The 21036-nt window shown below is 42.4% G+C and overlaps 1 protein-coding gene across 1 annotated transcript; it reads left to right on the top strand.

Annotated features, from left to right (window-relative positions):
* The first annotated feature begins 8877 nt into the window (after positions 1–8877).
* On the top strand, positions 8878–10406 carry LOC135228874 (zinc finger protein OZF-like). The gene has a single exon (XM_064278019.1). The coding sequence runs from the start codon at positions 8878–8880 to the stop codon at positions 10348–10350; it is 1473 nt and encodes a 490-aa protein (XP_064134089.1). The 3' UTR covers positions 10351–10406.
* Positions 10407–21036: the final 10630 nt, after the last annotated feature.

The following is a 21036-nucleotide window of genomic DNA, read 5'->3' as shown; positions in this document are numbered from 1 at the left end:
TTTTGCTATTGTAGCTCAGAATCCATTGTTGAAAGCTAGTGTGTGGAGAAAATAAACGTGCTTTTTTTTTTTTAAACTGTAAAAATATTGTATGAGTCAAAAACTTTAAAAATGCGTACAATAAAACCAATTATTAAACACAACTCTTAATCTCAACATAGTGTTGAATAATGTGGTGCCTTCTATTTTCCTTCTCTACACATAGATATTCTAGAAGTACTCCCATTCTGGATGGGACTTTCCTTTGGGGACATGACTGTTGTCATATTACTTCATGTCGAATCGAAGCCTTCATTGAAAACTACTGAATTTTCCTAGGTGAGAATCTAAGAAATGCTCCTCAGATACCATGACAATATCAGTTTTGTTTTTTTTTTGAGCCAAGAAAGCTTTTTAATTTTATTTGGTTCTTTTCCCTCTCTCTCTCACACACACACGGTAGTCATTTAATTTCTTCTTGAACAAGACAGGTTAAACCACATGAAGTTCCATGTTGGCGTTTTCAAAGTTACCAAAAAGGCAGGTTCACATGCTTCCTCCAAATACGCCTGAGTGTTTACAAAGATCTAAAGAATTCACTGTAACTATAAGCAGTGGTTCAGTTAAAATAAGGGATGTCTTCACGCAGGAGAAATCTTCACAGAGCCTTGAAAGTCAAGCAGAAAAAAACAAGCTTTTCATCCAGAAGTTGACTGTAATTATCAGCCCCTGGTCTGCATCGAGCTCGTCTAGTCCCTTAGTACAGAAACCAAATGTCTGCTGTCAGACGTTGGAATCTGTGCCAGGAACCATTAATTATTTGCTAAAGGCCTCATCCGTGCCAACACTCTGCTCTTCCTCTCCTTTAGCTTGCAGCTTCAGAAGTGGGAATGCAGCCTGTTTCAGAGGACACAGTGTGATTGTTCGTGGCCAGCAGAAGACGGCCCACAGGATGAGATTCAGGCTCTTGGGTACCAATGGACTCAGACACCAAGTCCTTCCCATAGCCCACCTGGAACACTAAGGACTGTAACGCTCTGAAACCTAACGTGTCCAAGACAGAGCTTTTAAAATCTCACCCGAACAAATCTACTTCTCACCTGGCTTTCCCAGCCGGTAAGCTGCACCCGCCTTCATTCATTCACTGCATTCAGGGAAACAGTCCAAGCTACCGTGAGAGGGGAGCTCCCTTAGGAAGGCAGCTCTGAACTTTCTTCTCCTATTTCTCTTTTCAGAGGAAGGTACAGTCTGCACCCAGCAGCAAGAGGCGGATATCAACAATGTAAACCAAGCCAACTCTCAATCACATCCAGAAAAAATCCACATATTTTACCCTCTCTGGCAAGACCCTCCACATCTGACTTAAATTGAGAACACCCTCATATTTCATAGGCTCTTGACATGTTTTTAGAAAAAACCTTTTCAGACATGTCAACATTTTCCCTGCCTTTCGGCCTTCGCACCAAGTATTTCTGCTGATTAGAGGAAAACTTTTAAACTCTAGGAACTCAATAATTCCTATAATTCTTGTCTCACTTCAAATGTCACCTCTGCAGAAAGTGCCCCTCCTGTCTCCTCTGTTATTCCCACTCATTTCTATGTTTAAATGTCATTGAGGTTTTCAGAATGAGGTAAATCCAATTGAGGTTGACATTAACCTTCATCATGCAAGTAGAAACAAACTGAGTGCAATGTTCCATTTCCCTATGTGACAGACTTTTAGCAAGCCCAAAACTGTGAAGCTCTGCATTGTGCTGCTGGCAGCTTTCATGCCCTCTCTGCTCTGTTGGTTGCTTAAGGGTCTGGTGAGTCTACTTGAGCTGTGATGCCCACTAGCCAGGTGCTGCTATTTCAATTAAAAGTAATTAAAACTAAAAGTAGAGTTCCTTCATTCCACTAGTCATATATTCTGTGGTGAATAGGCACATAGGGCTAGTGACTACCATATTGGGCTGTACAGAAACAGAACATGTCTATCTTCACATAAAGTACTCTTGGATAGTGCTGCTGAAGACTATATATAACAGGTAATAATCTGTGTGTGTCCTCAATGATCAGTGTCACAGGCCAGAAGGAACAAGAAGACAAAATACAGAGTGTCTGCCCATAGATTTATAGTCTAGTTTGGGAGACAGTTTTAAAGAAAGAATGAAAAACTAAGGATATGTGTTATCTGTATTAAAAAGACCTAACCCGAGAGTGAGGTTCAACTGCTTGAAAAGGGAAATTATCTCAGTGAAGATTCAGAAAATTGTTTTTTTTTAGCTACATGCAGTGCTGTGTAGAGCTGATATCATTTTGTATGGGTGGGAGTGCAAAGAGTATTTCAGTTGGGAAAAATAAATGTGTAAATCCCTGAGGCAGCAGAGAACCCAGTATTATCCATTCATTGATGGAAGACAGAGATGATTAAAGCAGAGAGAACAACAAGTGAGTGGTGAGGTTTGTGTGAGCTGGATTGGAACAGGTCGTTTAGAACCGTGCTGAAAACTCTGGGCTTTTGGAAGGCCCATGGACAGCCACTGATGGGCACTGAGCATTTCCTATGCCACAGATAGAATTTGGAAGTGACAACGATGATTGAATGATGTCAGGCAGGAGCTTGTTATGAACAAATTAGGGAAGACTGTGAGGAGGCCTAGACGTGGAGATTGATTGTGAATCAGGAAGATAGCCAGTGATACAATAGAGGTGTGGATGGATGAAAGGGCATCCCTTTATAGACTGCTCATTCCTGTACATCACTGAATGCTTCTCACCTTTGAGTATCAATGTGGATAACCCCCGGATCTGGTTGAAATGCAAATTTCGATTGAGAAATTCTGGGATGGGACTTGAGATTTCCACATAGTGAACAAGCTCCTGATTTATGCTGGGAATACTAGTCGAGAAATAATGATGTGAATTAAAATTAGCGAGCTGTATTACAGAAAATAAAAAAAAAGAAGGATAACGTGTAGAGGGGAGACACTCGTGTAAAGATCTTGCAACGGAGAATTCATTGACAGTGAGACCAAGAAATGAAATAGGACTCAATTTGGAAAGGGCGCAGGGAGAAAAGAAATAGGAAGTGAGGCACGAGACGGGTCCTTAGTGAAAGCATAAAGATTTTCTGATTTATTTGTTGATCTATTTAATACCAGAAAGAGAAAGTGTTCAGGAATCCCCCCAGATTTCTCAAAATCTTAGTGAGTGGTGTTCTCATGGTTTGAAAATGAAGGGGGAGAAAATACCAGAAAAGTCAAGGGGCAGAAAGAAATGTTAGTTAATTCCAAAGGAACAGAAAAATACTGATCAGATATTAGTGTCATAAATAAGATGAAAATTTTTAGAAAAGCACAGTGAAAGGTTTTTTACAGCACATAACTTAAAAATAAATGAACCATGATGAGTTCATTGTGAATATATGAAAAGTATGTTCTTTCTTAAAAATTCATCCATGTAAATGTCAGATAACACTGAGATTTGATACTAGGAACAAAGATACATAGGTAAGCCCACAACTTGATCATTGGATCCCTAAGTCCCTGGAGGAAATCAGGTTCAAGTTTGGCAGCCTGGCCAGGCCTGGTTGCTCCTCATGCTGTGAGAGAGGTAAATTCCTCCATCTGTGATCTTGTTGCAGAAAGTAGAAGCCTGGGGAGCTGCCTGAAGAATGTAGGTGTGTGCTGTGGGGGCTGGAGCCTGTTCTGCCTTTAGTGTAAAGGCCCTCAGGGTGGAGCATTGCCCTGAGCCTGGTAGGAGGCCAAAGGCCTGTCACTCCCTGCTTCCTCAACACTGTTTCCTCTACATCCTTCTTCTATTTCAGGTCTCAGGTGTGGTGCAGGGAGAACTAGTCCAGTCCAGGCAGCTGGGGACCTCAGGCGACCCTCTGGCAGATCCATCAATCACAGGGAAGGATTTCAATTGCTGTCACTGGTGTGTGGACCAAACATTATTCATCTGCCTCCAGACTGCCCAGGCCTCTGCTTCCAGTCCTGTCCCTCTTCCTGGAAGTGGCTTCTTGGGGTCAGAGATGTCATTCCATAGACGCCCAGAAGCTGGAGAAGAAAATGGTGAGTTCTACGCAGAACTGGGTTATCCTTAGCATTATGTGGGTGAGGCTGGATCTGAATTGTTGGGAAGCAGCCGTGTGCTGCGGGACTGTGGTTTCAGTGAAGAAGACAGTGACAGAGGAGGCTGAGGAACTGAGCCCTAGGAGGCACCCTAATACCTTGCTCCACTGTCTCTGGGCCCTTCATCCCTACATACATGGCATTTGAAGATTTGAATACCTGGTGTCACCTTCCTTATGTGACTCTCAGAGGTAGCATCACGCGGTGTTAATATCCCCACCCTACCCCCCGGTTCTTGGTGTTCTGTGTTGAATGACAGAGTGTTCTCTCCTGAATCTGAAGACGGAGCAGCTCTGGCTGTGGAGGCTGAGCCCCGACCCTCTAGAGCCATCCTTGTCCCATGTCTCTGAACAGTGTTGTTGAGTCTCCCTAGGCACTGGAGCACTTTGAATCTTAAAAGGATTGAGAGGTATCATACCAGTTTCCTCCACTGCTCAAAAGTGTAAAATTACTCAGCATTTCACTAAGATTAAAAGCTAGATTCTTTTCAGTTGCCAACGAGTTCCCCCGAACATGATAAGCCCACTGACCCCCAGTCACCCGTCCAGATTCCTAATCCGGTTTTTCCTCTGCATTGCATTCTGCTCTAGCCACGTGGGCCTTTGGCTCTTCCTAAGACATCCAAGACACCTTCACACCTTCCGACCTGTGCTCTGGCTGTTTCCTCCTTCTAGAACGGTTTCTTCTCAAAGACCTGAATTCTTTTATAGAACACATTGCCACATGATACTTATATACACATGTTTATGTATTTAAATTTACTGTCCCCACTCAAAGAATTTACTATCCATGTTCATCTGGGTGTTCGTTTTGTTCATTGCTGTATCTGCTTTGCCAATGTGCAGTAGACTCTGTATCAGTAGGACCTGAATGAATTTTAATGAATGAATGTAGCCACTTAAGGGTCTGGAGGGAAGAAGTCTTGTCTGAGACACAGGGCTTTGCCAGGAGAAGTATGTCCTGGTTGTATGAATTGAATAGAGTGTTTACCTATTATCCACGAGGACTTCAGATCATCGACTGGGTTTGGGTTTTTGTTTTTTTTTTTTATGGTGTTATTGGACGGTAACAGCAAAAATAACAACAAAACTGTATGCATATGGACAGAAATGGAGTTGTCAGCAATTTAGACTTCAAAGAGAAATTGACCTGCATTGTGATCCTGGCTCAGCAGTGTTCCATGTGGGAAGCACTGAGGATGTGATTAAATGATCGTCTCTAACTTTACTCAGCTATGCCCTGTCTGAAATAATATCTGCTTAGAAGAGTCATGAAAGAAAAATCACAGTTGCTCAGTACATGGAACATTTCATCATTATTCTATAATAAATATCAGGGTTTTTGGTGAGTTCAAAATATATAACCTCGCCCACTGCAGTGGAGGAGACCTTTGGCTTTGGGCTCTGGTTCAAAGTTGCTGTCATCCGATCATACCAGGACGGATTAGAGATGACATAGGCTGCTCACGTCACCATTTCCCTGAGAAGAGGAGTCTTCTTTCTCTAAAATTACTCTGTTTCAGCACTGAAGGCGTCTTTTAGCAGCCTTTTCTCTCCTCTTGACACGAGGAACCCAACGGATTGCTGCTGTTTCAGAAAGGTCACTCTTACAGACCAGGGGCTTCCAGTGGTCAGGGTTCAGGTAGTCATGGTTAGGTGCCTTCCAGGGACTGCGAATGTGAGAGAATTCTAAAGCACAGCCCCTAGAGGGCTGGTGTGTAAGTCTATTTCCTAGGCTTCATAGGCAATTTAACCGGTAAACTCTCTGCATTTCAGCTCTACTTATAATATTAATTTTTTTGTAGTAGAAGTTATACCTAACAAAATGTTTGTCAATTCAACAGCGTTTACATGTATAGTTTGGTGACACTGATTACGTTTATCATGTTTTACAGTCATTCCAACGAAAAACCAAACCAAGTGCCATCAAGTTGATTCCGACTCACAGCGACCGTATAGGACAGAGTAGAACTGCCCACATAGACTTTCCAAGGAGTGCCTGGCGGATTTGAACTGCTGGCCCTTTGGTTAGCAGCCGTAGCACTTAACCACTATGCCACCAGGGTTTCCAAATGGAAATGGTAACCTTTTGTCACTGAGGAAACACAAGGGCGTGCTGTCCTTGTTTCTGCAGAGGTTGTGCTCCTTGTTGTCTTCTAACATTAGACTGTGTTTGTGGACCTGTGACATCCCCAGTTTGGGCCTTGGTGCTCTCTGTTGAATGAGAGTCTCCTGACCTGAATCAGCCACATGCTGACCTCCAAGAGTTGAAGAAAATATGACCAGCTCAGTGTTTGGGTTGCCAGTGTGTTGATATTGGCCCCTGGTCCTCTCATGGTTGTGAGAAACAAAAGCAAAACTGCCCTTCTGCAGTGTGTACCAGTTACTATACATCATCCTGTCTTCACCCTGTGCTTTATGTTTTGTTGAGTGTGTTCTGGTAGGGCTTACGGAAGGAGTGGTAATTGTTTGTTCACAAGGAAGTGAAGATCTGAATGAGAGCATTTCTCTAATGTCTGCTATGTTTTCTAACCATTCCAGACGGTAAAGAGAGAGGAGAATACAAGTGCAATTGGTTGCAGTCGAACTGTAGAGAGATAATTTCAGTGCTGGACGTCTGTGAGACAGAAAGCAATCAGTGAGGAAGTGAATGTAGTTAGTGAAGGGACGAGGCTGATGGCCATACCGTAGAGTAGACCTTGATAGTACACAGAACCTTGTGTCAAATCCCTAAGAATTCTCTGTTCCCCAGGACTGTCAGCCTCACCCTTCATTCTTGTACACACTGAAGTCCATGGTACCTCGCTGATGCAGAATGTGTCAATGTTTTAGGACTCAGTGGTTGTTGAGGATGTGGCTGTGGTCTTTACCCCGGAAGAGTGGGCTTTGCTGGATCTTACTCAGAGGAAACTCTACAGAGATGTGATGATCGAAACCTTCAGAAACCTGGCCTCAGTAGGTAAGAACAGATTCCTTTTTTTTTCTTCTTTTTTCTGTTATTCCTTTAGTGAGCAAACCTCTTTTACTCATTAACTTTACTCCAGAATTTGGGCTGAGCAATGAGAATGAATCATTAAATAAAGCAGGCATGGTCCTTTGGTCTATAGAGCGCATGTATCTTGGCTTCTCCGTGAACACAAAGCACTATGTATTACACTTAGCTTTCACTTCTCTTGTGATTAAAAGCCTTGAGGCTCTTGAAGTGTTGTAAATGTAAGCATTGGCTTTAGGGGTCACTTTGGGGTACAGACGGTATTGTATTTTGGGACCGCGTAGAGTATTACTGTGTTGATTACAAGTTTGACATGATTATTTTGCTGCAAATCAACCCACACCTGTCTATCTTCAGAGACCCTGAAGAGCAAAGTATTGGCTCAATATCAAGGAACTCCTCATTACTCTTCACTGTCTTCCCTCATGATAAGCGTTTCTTCATGAGCACCATGTCAGCTCTACACATTTGTTTTCCCAGAGACACAACTTCACGGAAACCTGAGCTTCCTTTTCTGACTTTAGTGATCCTTTCACAGCTGCGGTCATGCGGATCCTTTTTCTCATTTAATGTTACATGTATATTGTGTCCAATATCTTTCTACTTAGCTCTAATTACGCTTATTCATGTCACCATTACTCTCAAGGTTCATAAAAGTATGTCCTAGTAAATTGCTTCTAAACCATTGGTAAAGTGCTGAAACCGTGAAATGTGGCTACGTCTTTATTAACAGTGGTCCTTTTTCCCCTAATAATTTCTTTCTGTTTGTTTCATATCGCGAACCTCAACTTGAATTATTGGGTCAGACTTTGGAAACCTTAAGGATGGAGAAAAGTTACCCAGGAAACATATAATGATGCGATACATAAAAAATAACATCTGGTCGTCCACGTTAGGAGAAATCTCTGAATTACATAGTAATAAAGATGATCATAAAAACCAAGAGAGACGTTTGAGGTGAGTGTCATTCAAACAAGAGAAAGCGGTGCTTCACGAGAAAATCCTGAGTTGTGATGACCTTAAAATACACATTCGTATGTTCATGTGTGTATACCAAGGTTTCCAACTGTTTCACAACAGTTCAGTAATTGTAAACATAAAGAAGGTTGGTGTACGCATTGCATAGCCTCCAAACCTATTGCCTGTTGGATTTTGACCCGAGCAGAGAACAGTTGGCGGTGCCCTGCACAAACACGGTGTCCCACTACACTGCTTTGAATGTGTGTTTCTCGTCATACTCCTGCTATTCAGGATTCTGCAGCAGGTTCCTGAAACTTTTTTGGAATCCATGCAGGTGGGATTATTCACAGTACTGTGCGGAGCGACACGCGTTGAAACCTATGAGATTGCCTGCCATCTTTGTTCAGGGCCCTGTGGTGTTTCCAACACAGGTTTAAATCCGATGGGCAGCAGATATTCAACGCAAACACTGCCCTTATTTACGTTGGCAATTTTTCAAGTAATACGAACCAGTTCGAAGCCCTGATATGTACTCATACATATATGAATATATATGTGTATGTATATTTGTATATGTATAAACTTTGCTGTAAACTTACGTGTTCAGGGAATTTTCACAACTTTTTCATAAATGTGTGTCAGACATTGAGTATTTGAAACATATTTCACTTACACACAATGATCAGAAAGTCTCATATTTTAGAAAAACAGTGACAATTATGGTAGTATTTCTGCTAGATGATTTAAGCTATGAAACAGGAGAGAAGTCAAGCCAAAAACTGCGTGTTCACTTTGTTTGGTAATGAGGAAGTGGAAATAATTGATTTCCAACATGTTACCTGTTTTTAACAGAATTCATACAGTAGAAAACCTCTGTGAAAGTAACGAAGGCAATCAGTGTGGGAAAACCTTCAGCTGGGTTCCAAATCTTACCGTGCAGAAAAGAAATCCTCCAGAAGTAAATCCTTTTGAATGCTCTGACTGTGAAAAAGCCATCATGGATCCCTCATCACATAACCACCATACCTGTCAGTTTATTACATCTAGAGAAGCCTGTGGTGGTACCACTCCTATGAGACCTCTTAGTGGCAAGAAACCCCATAAGTGTGAGGTATGTGGGAAGGATTTCATTTGTATCACAACTCTTAAGAATCCTGTGACAACACTCACTAGTGACAATCAGTATAAATGTAATGAGTATGGGAAAGATTTCTGTAGTTTCTCGTCCTTTTGGACACATGTGAGAGGTCACAAGGGTGAATGTAAAGAAAGTTCTTCTAGTGACCCTTTATCCCTCCTTTTCTATAACAGAGATAAGCCCTATGAATGTAGGGAATTTAGGAAAGCCTTTAGTTTTTCCTCAGCCCTCACTGCACATTTAGGAACTCACAGTGAAGAGAGGCCTTACGAATGTAATGAATGTGGGAAAGCCTTTAGATGGCCCTCATACCTCACTAAGCATATGCGAACTCACAGTGGAGAGAGGCCTTATGAATGTCAGGAATGTGGGAAAGGCTTTAGTCAGTCAGGACACCTCACTACCCATATAAGAACTCACACTGGGCAGAGGCCTTATGAATGTAAGGAATGTGGGAAAACCTTTAGTCGGGTCTCAACCCTCACTACACATATAACAACTCACAGTGGAGAGAAGCCTTATGAATGTAAGCAATGTGGGAAAGCTTTTAGGCAGTTCTCAGGCCTCATATCACATAGAAGGATTCATACTGGAGAAAGGCCATATCAATGTAAGGAATGTGGGAAAGCCTTTAGGTATTCTTCAGCCATCGCTTTGCATAGGAGAATTCATAGCGCTGTCAGGCCTTATGAATGTAAGGAATGTGGGAAATCATTTAAGTATTCTTCTACCTTCACTTCACATATAAGAATTCACAGTGGAGAGAGGCCTTATGAATGTAAGGAATGTGGGAAAGTCTTTAGGCAATCCTCAAACCTCACTGTACATAGAAGGATTCACAGTGGAGAAAGGCCTTACGAATGTAAGGAATGTGGAAAAGCCTTTAATTGTTCCTCACATCTCAGTAATCATAGAAGAACTCACAGTGGAGACAAGGCATATAAACGTACACAATGTGGGAAAGCCTTTAGTCAGGTCTCATTCCTCACTAACCATATAAGAACTCACAGTGGAGAGAAGCCTTATGAATGTAAACAATGTGGGAAAGCCTTTAGCCAGTCCTCAGACCTCGTGACACATAGAAGAGTTCATACTGGAGAGAGGCCATATCAATGTAAGGAATGTGGGAAGGCCTTCGTGATTTCTCGTCCTTCAGAAGACATATAAAAACTCATCGTGGAGGACTTAGGAATGTAAGGAGTGTGAGAAAGCCTTTCCTTGTTCATCACACCTCATATCACATATAAGATCTCACTGTGGAGAGACTACTCTGTCAAAAGGGGGGTGTTTCATTCTTAATTCTGTAATTTCAAACAGCAAATTTCTGAAAGTCAGTGATAAAAGAACAAAGTTTCTCAGTGTGTAACAAAGCAGTACTACCTCCAAGAAGGGGTCATTCGAATTCCTTTGTGCCTATGAAAGTTTCGTTTTCACTATGGCGTTGTCTTCATCAGTGTTTCTTATTTTCTCAGTCCAAGCCAAATTTTACCTTTTGGAAAGTCCTTGACTATAACAAATAAGCCTGTAGGGACTAGCCAGGAGCAAATGTGGTTTTATATTTGTTAATATTTTTATGGATGTTATTTTGTATACAATGAAATGCACTCTTCTTGTATTTAGTTTAAGAGTGTTTTTTGAAAAAAATTGTATTCCATGGGAATTCCACTTTGGAATACAAGCTGACAGTTCCTTCGAAATCTAAACACAGGCCTCCCATTCTGATCCAGCAGTAACACTCCTAGATATTTACCCACATGAGTTAAAAACATATATCCATATAAAAACCTGCTCACAAATGTTTATAGCAGCTTTCTTCATAGTTACAATAATTGAAAGCACCCAAAATGTCATTGAATAGGTAAATGGGTAAACAAATAGTGAGACATCCATGCAATGGTGTATTATCCAGTGATGAAAATAATTAAGCTATCAAGGTAGGAAAAGTTATGGAAGAATCTCAAATCCACACTAAATGAAAGAAGCTGGTCTAGAAAAGCTACATCCTGTGTGATCCCAAGCCGATGACGTTCTGGAAAAGTATGAAGTGTAGAGGCCGTACAAAGATCATTGATTGCCAGGGGTTTGGGGAGAGGGAGGAGGAACGAATAGGTGGAGCCCAGGAAATTTTTACAACTGCGTAACTATTCTGTAGGATATGTAATAATGGACTCATGACATTATGCATTTATCAAAACCTAACACAAAGAGTGAACCCTGATGAAGTCTATGTATTTTAGTTAAAAACCACGTCTCACTATTGATGTGCCAGTTGTTACAAACGTACCCCACACCACAGGAATGCAAGATGTTAATAGGAGAAACACTGGGTGTAGGTGGGGTGCATGGGGACTGTGTACTTGATGCACAATTTTTTAGTAAATACGTCTCTAAAAATAGTCAATTTCAAAACTATGAAAAATATGGCATCCCATTTTTGTTTTGTTTTTATAACAGAGGGTGCAGAATCTATCGAAGTTTCTTATATCTTTTTTGTATGAACTAAGTAGACATCATTTGTTTTTGTTTCTTATAAGCGAATTTAAAAACTATTGTAAAATACATGTAAAAAATAAATTTGCCATTTTAAACATCTTAAGTGTACAAATGCATTAGTTACATTGACAATGTTGTGCAACCATCAACCCTCTTTCAAAAATTCTTCATCCCATCCCATTTGGAGCAAAGGAGAATGAAGAAAACCACACACACACAGAAAATATTAGCCCAAAGTACTAAAGGAGTACATGAAGCAGAGACTGCACCAGCCTGAGACCAGAACAACTAGATGGTGCCTGGCTGCCAGCAATGAGTGTCCTACCAGGGAACACAACACACATTCTCGGACAAAACAGGATACAAATGTAGAACAGAGCTCAGATTCATGTTTGAGCAGATTTCATGGTCTGACAGAGACTGGAGGAGCCCCCGAGGCCTTGGCCCCCAGACACACTGCGAACCGCTAACTGAAACCATTCTCCAAGCCCACTCATCAGACAAAGATTAGACAGGAGTGTAAAACCGGAAGTAATAAGCATGAGGAATGTGCTTCTTAGTTCAATTAGATTCATAAGACCAAATAGGTACCTCCTGCCCAAAAGCAGGATGAGAAGGCAGGAAGGGACAGGGAAATTGGTCAAATGGACACAGGGAACCCAGGGGATTCCAACTAATGCCACAAAACAATATCTATGTAAATTTCTTAATAAGAAACTAACTTAAGGTGTAATGTTTCACCTAAAGAATAAGAGAGGTTTTTTTTTCATCACCCCAAAGAGACACTCTGTACCCAACAAGCAATAAGTCCCCATTTCCACTCCCTCCAGCGCCTGGTAACTAATAATAAACTGTTCTCTCTGCCTTTGCCAGTTCTGGACATTTCACATAAACGCAATTGTATGAAATTCGTCCTTTAGTGTCTGGCTTATTTCACTCGTCGTAATATGTGCTCAAGGTTCATCGATCACCTTGCATATACCAGAACTTCATTTCTCTTTGTGGTGGAATAAATATTCAATTTCTTCATCTGTGGCGTTAGTTGTTGATGCATAAATTTGAATAATATATGTATTAACTGTTCTTCCTTGTAGGCATATGGCTATTATGGTGTCATTGACAGTGTTGTAATGCAGGATCTTGAAATGTTCTTTTTGATCATGAATGCGATTCCTTTCCTCTTCAATTTGTCATTCCTGGCATAGTTGGTCATACAAATGTCTGATATGGCCCATACCAGTCCATTTCAGCTCAGTAATGCCTAGGATATTGATGTTTATGAGTTCCATTTCATTTCTGATAACTTCCAAAGCTGCAGAATTTCATTAATAATGGTAATGTGGGGCAGCTAACAGGATTGAGAAAATGCTCACCATCACTAGCCATTAAAGAAATGCAAATCAAACCTACAATGAGGCAGGGAGAGAGGGATATTCACTAACTAGATAGCAGACAAAAATGTAGGCGATGGGAAGTACAACTGAAGAAAACCAAAAGTAATTTCCTCAATACAACCAAAAGCTTCAAAGGCCAGAGTAGTAAGGACAGGTGTCTGTAGACAATGGTTGCAAGGGACATGTCGGTCAACTGGCATAACAAAATGTATTAAGAAACCAGTCTGCATTCCACTTTGGTGAGAGGCCGCTGGGGTTTTAAACGCTAGGAAGCGGCCATCTGAGATGCATCAATTGGTCTGAACCCACCTGGAGCAAAGGAGAATGAAGAACACCAAAGACTCAAGAGAAATACGAGCCCAAGAAACAGGGCCACATAAACCAGAGACTCCACCAGCCTGAGACTCAAAGAACTAGATGGTGCCCAGCTGCTGGTGATCATTGCCCTGGGAGAACACAACAGAGAATACCTGATGGAACAGGACAATAGTGGGATGCAGATCTTAAAATCTCATAAAAAGCCCAGGCTTAATGGTCTGCCTGAGACCTAGGGACCCTGACAGCCAAGGTCCCCGAACCCTTTGATAGCCCAAGATTGGAACCATTCTCGAAACCAACTCTACACACAGCGATTGGCCTGGACTATAAGACAATGATGCTGCTGAGGAATGAACTTCATGGCTCAAGCAGACACATAGGATTATGTGGGCAACTCCTGTGTGGTGGCGAGATGAGAAGGAAGAGGGGGACAGGAGCTGGCTGAATGGACACGGGGAATGCAGGTTGGAGAGGAGGAATGTGCTGTCTCATTAAGAGGAGCACAGCTGGGACTGCATAGCAAGGTCTGCACAGCTTTTTGTATGAGAGACTGACTTGAATTGTAAACTTTCACCTAAACCACAATAAGTTAAGGAAAACTATGAGCTACCTTCTCACCCCAACATTATTGGCACATAAGAACAACAACAAAAAAAAACAAAAATCATTGCTGGAGAGGTTGCGGGAATGTCATGGGTTCAATTATGTCCCCCCGGAAATATTAACTTGGTTAAATCATGATTTCCAGTATTCTGTGGTTGTCCTCCATTTTGTGATTGTAGTTTTATGTTAAAGAGGATTAGCGTGGGATATAACACCCTTACCAGGTCACCTCCCTGATCCAGTGAAAAGGGAGTTTCCCTGGGGTGTGGCATGCACCACCTTTCATGAGAGATAAAAGGAAAAAGAAGTGAGCAGAGAGACAGGGGAACCTCATACCGGAAAGCACTGCCGGGAGCAGAGCGTGTCCTTTGGACCCAGGGTCCCTGCTCAGAGAGGCTTCCAAAGCTGGGGTAGATTGAGGAGAAGGCTGACAGTAAAAGCCTTTCCCTGGAGCCGACGTCTCAAATTTGGACTTTTAGCCTACTTTACTGTGAAGAAATAAATTTCTCTTTGTTAAAGCCATGCACTTGTGGTATCTCTGTTATAGCAGCACTAGATGACTCAGACAAGGGAGATTCGAACTCTTATGCACTGCTGGTGAGAATGTAAAGGGGTACAACCATTTTGGAAGACGATTTGGTGCTTCCATGAAAAACTAGAAATAGAAATACCATAGGATTCAGCAATGCCACTCCTAGGAATATACCCTAGAGAAATGAGCCATCACACAAATAGACATACCCATACGCATGTTCACTGCAGCATTGTCTACAATAGCAAAAAGATGGAAATAACCTAAGTGCCCATCGACAGGTGAATGGATGTCTTAGTCAACGGTGCTGCTATAAGAGAAATGCCACAAGTGGATGGTTTTAACACAGAGAAATTTTATTCTCTCACAGTCCAGAAGGCTAGAAGTCTGAATTCAAGGCACTGTCCTCTCCAAGGGAAGACTTTCTGTCTGTGCTGGCTCTGGAGGAAGTTCCTTGTCATCAGTCTTCCCTTGGTCTGGGAGCATCCCAGTGCAGGAACCTCAGGTCCAAAGGACACACACTGCTGCTGGCGCTGCTTACTTGACGGTATGAGGTCCCCATGTCTCTCTGATGGTTTCTCTCTTTTATATCTCAGAAGAGATCGCCTTAAGACACTACCTAGGCTTGTAGACCTCATCAATATAAAAAAATTTTTTTTTTTTTTGCCTGCCGCTAATTCATCTTATTACATCGTAGTGATAGGATTTACACCACATAGAGAAATCAGAAGATAAAATGGTAGACAATCATACAAGGGAATGATGACCTATCGAAATTGAGAGATATTTTGGGGGGGATGCAATTCAACCCATGACAATGGGTAAACAACCTATGGTACCTGAACACAATGAAATACTATGCAAATATAATGAAGAATGATGAATCTGCAGAACATCTAACAGCACGGATGAGTTGGGAGGGCATTTTAATGAGTGAAATGGGTCAATCACAAAAGGACGAATACTGTTCGAGACCACTATTAAAAAACTCAAGAAGTTTTAGACACGGAAACAATCTTTGATGGTTACAATGGAAGGGCGAGGAGGGAAAGAAAAATACTAGTCAATAGTTAAGAGGTAGCTTTGATGAAGGCTAAGGCACTAGGGAATACTGGGGAAGTCAGCAGAACTTGATCAAGCCAAGGTCATGGAAACTTCATAGACAAATCCAAATTCCCTGAGGCACCGAATTACTGGACTGAGGGCTAGGGACCGTTGACTCATTAATATTTAGCTCGATTGGCATAACACACTTTAAAATGAAAATGTTCTGCATCCTACTTTGTTGAGTAGCATCTGGGGTCTTAAAAGCTCGTGAGTGGCCATCTAAGATACTCCACTTTTCTCACCTTGTATGGAGCAAGGAATAATGAAGAACAGCACAGACACAAGGTAAAGCAGTAATGAACAACTACCACAGCCTCCACGAGACAGTCCAGCACAACCAGATAGTGCCCCACTATCAACACCAATTGCTCTGACAGGGATCACAATAGAGGATCCCAGACAGACCTGGAGGAAAAAGTAGAACAAAATCCAAACTCACAAGACAAAACCAGACTTACTGGTCTGACAGAGACTGAGAAACCCCGAGAGTATGGCCCCCAGACAGCCTTTTAACTCAGTCCTGAACTCCTTCCTGAGGTTCACTCTTTAGCCAAGGATTACAAAGGGACATTAAAAAAAAAAAAGGGGGGGGGGAGTGAATTGTAGAAAATACGAATCTAGGAAAATTGTAAGTCTCCATCCCTGCTACTCTTTTAACACAAGTCCAGTCCCTAATCATATTTCCCAAATTCCCAGATGTGACAAGGATGTACTCCCCTTTTATTTCCTTATAGCCTTATGAAATGTTTTCTTTCTGTTTTGGAGACACTCCCCCTACACCAGTGATTCTCAACTGGGGATCATTTTCCACCTCAGGATATCTGGCAATATCTGGAAACGCTGCGAGGGAGGCACGTGCTAATACACTCTAGTGTTTTAGAGGTCAAGGAGGCTGCTGAACATCCTACATGCATCCTGGGCTATGGAGCCCTGGTGGAAGCCGTTGCACGTGGACAAAAACTGGCCTAACAGTATGGGACAAAATCCAGGGACACATCAAAACTTCCCTTTTACATAACAATAGCCAACATGTACTTGGAACTTCACGTGGTATTTCTTGTGCTAGTGATTTACCATATTAGCTCATTTAATCCTCATATCAACCACATGTGGCACATGTTGTCATAGCCTCTCTTTCCCAGATGAGGAAACTGAGGCACAGGGAAGCTAAGCATATTTCTCAAAACCACCTTCTATTAAGGTGGCATCAAGATTTCCAAGCCAGGAAAGGAAAACCTGAGAGTTCACACTATTAACTGCACTGTTCCATCACCCGTGGACTCATGTGTCCAGCACAGGACATTGGCGATGTCTCTGGCAGGAAGACTCACTGTAGAGAAACGTCTGCAGGGATCCCCTTATGCCTTTGTTCACCAAGTTGTGGATGAAGGGCTTTGTCATGGAAGTGACCACCGTGTGCAGAACGGCAAAGACTCCTGCACAAGTGATGTGGATGTAGAACACACAGACATAAGCAGGCAGGCTTCGTAGAACAAGGAGACAAACGAGAGGTGAGACCCACAGGAGAAAATGCTTTATACTTCCCGTTACGGATCGAATTTGTATCCCCCAAAAGTATGTGCTATAAACCTTAATCCCTATACTTGTGGATATAGTCCTATTTGGGAGTGGGGTTTCTCGGTTATGTTCTTGAGGCAATATCAGTGTAAGGTATGTCTTAAGTCAATCTCTTTCGAGATGTAAAAAAAATCAGATTGAGCAAGCAACCAAGCAGGCAACCAGAAATGGGGGAAGACAGATGCCACACCACATGAAGATAAGCAAGAAACTGAGATCAGAAGCTGAGAAGAGACAAGGACCTTTCCTCAGAGGGCACAGAGAAAGGAAGGCTTCCCTAGAGCTGGTGCCCTGAATTTGAACTTCCAGCTCCCTAAACTGTTGTGAAAATAGCTTTGTTTGTTACGGCCACCCACTTGTGTTATTTCTGTTATATCAACACTAGACAACTAAGAATTTGTTATGGGTCAGTGGGATGCTGCTCTAAAAAATATCTAAAATCTGGAAGTGGTTTTCGAATTGGGTAATAGGAAAAGCCTGGAAGAGTTTTAATGTGCGTAATAGTCAAAGCCTAGATGGTCTTCAAGAGAAGGTCGGTAGAACTATGGACATCAGAAGCAATTCTGGTGAGGGCTCAGAAAGAAGTGAGGAGAGCCATAGAGAAAATTCTCCATCATTTCAGAGAGTAGGTTGGTGCCATCAACAGAATGTTGCTAGACACATGGACATTAAATGTGCTTCTGCTGGGGCTTTAAAAGGTGAACCTGTGATTGGACGATGGAGGAGGACTAATTCTTTTTAGGCAACGTCAAAGAGCTTGCCTGAATTATGTCCAAATGTTTTGTGGGAGGCAAAACTTATAACTGATGAACCGGGATATAAGGGCAACGGGATTTCTAAGCAAGGTCTTAAAGAGGTCACATGGTTTCTTCTTTTGCTAATAGTAAAATGCAAGAGGAAAGAGATGGACTTAAAAATGAACTGTGCAACATGAAAACAGAACTTAAAGGTTTGGAAAATTCTGTTGAACAAACTAAGGACACGTGTCCTAGAATGTTTGCTAAGGATGTGGCTGCAAAAGGAAAGACCTCTGCCTCCTGGAATTCTACAGGCAAGAAAATGGGCAGAGGAGCTACGTCTGTTGTCCTCCAAGAGAAGAATAATCCCTGCAGCTGCTCTGAGATCAGTAGAGAAGTTGGAAGGAACACTAGAACCAGGGCTGACTGATTGTCGAAGGGTGGAGCCCAGAACTCCTGGGTTTCAAAGGGTGCAGACACACCCTCCTAGGTTTCAAAGACTTAAATCTCCAACAACTCGGTTTTGGCATGTGGGGCTGCCATTCAGTTATGCCAAGAGGGTTGGTCTGCTGCTGAAAGCTGAGGGAGTGGGGATGGCATGCTCAAGGGGCAGGAGAATGGTGTCTGCCAGGGTCGAGGGGAAATAGTCGCCACTCAGGCGGACTAGGAGGATAGGGCTACCTAAAGCCAAGGGGGCAGAGTTGCCAACCCAGTGGCTTTGGAAGTTAGGTGTGAAACCCCAAGCCGAGAGACCTCGAACCAGAATCCAGAAAGCATGGCCAACACCCACGCTCTGGAGGGTGGGAACATTGCCCAGATGCTCTCAGGGAACAGAGGATTATTTTCAAGCCTTGAGAACTAATGAAATCTGTTCTGCTGGGTTTTGGACTTGGTTGGTGCCCATTATCCCTTCTTTCCCTCCGATTTCCCCCATTTGTAATGGAAATGTTTACCTTGTGCCTGTTCCACCATTGTACTTTGGAAACAGATAACTTGTAGTCTAGGTTTCACAGGTTTGCAGATGCAAAGGAATTTTGCCCCATATTTCATTTACAGGTTTCAGAAGATGAGATTTTGGGCTTGGAGTTGATTTAAGAAATTTAGGATGGTGGGCCATGGTGAATGTTTTTTGCATGTGGTGAGGACATGAATTTGGGGGAAGTCAAAAAGTAAAATGTTATGTATTGAGTTGTGTCCCCCAGAAATCTGTGTTGTAAATCCTAAACCCTATCCCTGTGGTTATAATTCCGTCTGGGAGTGGGTTTTCTTATGTTAATGAGACAGTGTTAGTGAAGATAGTATGGATCATTTTTGTAATCTCAGAAATCTGTTTTGAGATATAAAAAGAGAAATTTTAAGCAAGCAACCAAACAAACATGCAGAGATCGAGGGAAAGACATGCCACATCACGTGAAGATCATGAGGGAACAGAGAAACACGACCTGAGACAAGGACTTTCCCCGGAACCCACGGAAAGAGAAAGCATTTCCCTAGAGGCAGCACCCTGAATTTAGGCTTCTAGCCTCCTAAACTGTGAGAAAACAAATTTGGTAAAGCCACCCACTTCTGGTATTTCTGTTACAGCAACTCTAGGTAACTAAGTCACTTCCCTTCCTTTCTTCAGATGCTCAGTATATAATACGCAGTTTGGCATATATGAAAAGGACCCAAGCAAGAGGAAGAAAAACCATGACGTCTGTCACAATATATAACACAAGGTTATTGATGAAGGTGTTGGAGTAGGCAAGCTTGAGGACTTTGGTGAGCTCACAGAAATAGCGTGGGATTTTAAAGACTGCACAGAAAGTGCCAGCTCAGTCAAAGGGTCAGGAAGAGCACCCAGCATGCTGACAAGCCAAGGGTTTTGAATAACTGTGTAGTGCTGAGACAGAAAGGTCCACATAAACCAGAGGGTCCATCACCCTGACACCAGAAGAACTAGATGGTGCACAGCTACCACCAATGACTGCCCTAACAGGGAACACAATAGGGAGCCCCTGACAGAGCAGGAGAAAAGCACCGTGGAGAACTCAAATTCTAGTAAAAAACCAGACTTAGTGGTCTGACTGAGACTGGAGGAACAACAGAAAACATGACCCCTGGACTCTCTGTTCACCCAGAACTAAAACCATTCCCAAAGCCAACTCTTGAGACATAGAATAGACTGCACTATAATGCATAAAATGATACTCATGAAGAGTGTGCTTCTTAGTTCAAGCAGATACTCAAGACTAAATGGGCAGCTCCTGTCCAGAGGCGAGATGAGGCAGCAAAAGGGATAGGAGCTAGTTGAATGGACACGGAAAATCCGGGGTGGAAAGGAGAAATGTGTGGTCACATTACAGGGATAGCAACTAGGGTCACATAACAATGTGTGTATAAACTTTTGTATGAGAAACTAACTTGAGCTGTAAATTTTCAACTAAAGCCCACATACAAAAAAGAACAGGGTTTATTGGGTTTGAGGTGGTGGGGTTGCTGGAGGGATTAGAAGAACGGGGCCGCCCAAGGCAACGGAGCAGTGTTGCCATCGCAGTGGGCCTCAAAGGCCAAGTTGAAGCTCAGGATTCAGGGGCCTACACCCAGAATCCAAAGATCATGGTCAACACCTAGACTGTGGAATGCAGGGTCATTGCCTGGATGTTCTCAGAGACCAGAGGATTATTTTGAAGACTTGAGGGATAATATATGTTGGGGTGCTGGGTTTTGGACTTATGTGGTGCCCCTTATCCCTTCTTGCCCTCTAATTTGCCCCTCTTGTGATGGAAATGTCAACCTTGTGTCTGTTCTATTATTGTACTTTGGAAACAGATAATTTGTAGCCTAGATTTCACAGGTTCACAGATGAAGAGGAATTTTGTCCGAGGTTGGAATATGCCTCAAGTCTCACCCGTATTTGATCTAGATGACTTGGAAGATGAGATTTTGAACTTAGAGTTGATTTAAGACTTTTGGAATGATGTGATGGGGTGAATGGGTTTTGCATGTGGCAGATATATTCAATTTGGGGGCCAAAGCGTGGAACGTTACAGACTGAATTCTCTCTCCCAAAAGTATTGTCATAAATCCTGCCCTGTATATCTGTGCTTAT

The sequence above is a fragment of the Loxodonta africana genome, chromosome X (assembly GCF_030014295.1).
Source record: "Loxodonta africana isolate mLoxAfr1 chromosome X, mLoxAfr1.hap2, whole genome shotgun sequence".
Classification (NCBI taxonomy): Eukaryota; Metazoa; Chordata; class Mammalia; order Proboscidea; family Elephantidae; genus Loxodonta; species Loxodonta africana.
The sequence above is the reverse complement of the archived record's forward strand: the minus strand, read 5'-3'. Positions and strand labels throughout refer to the sequence as shown.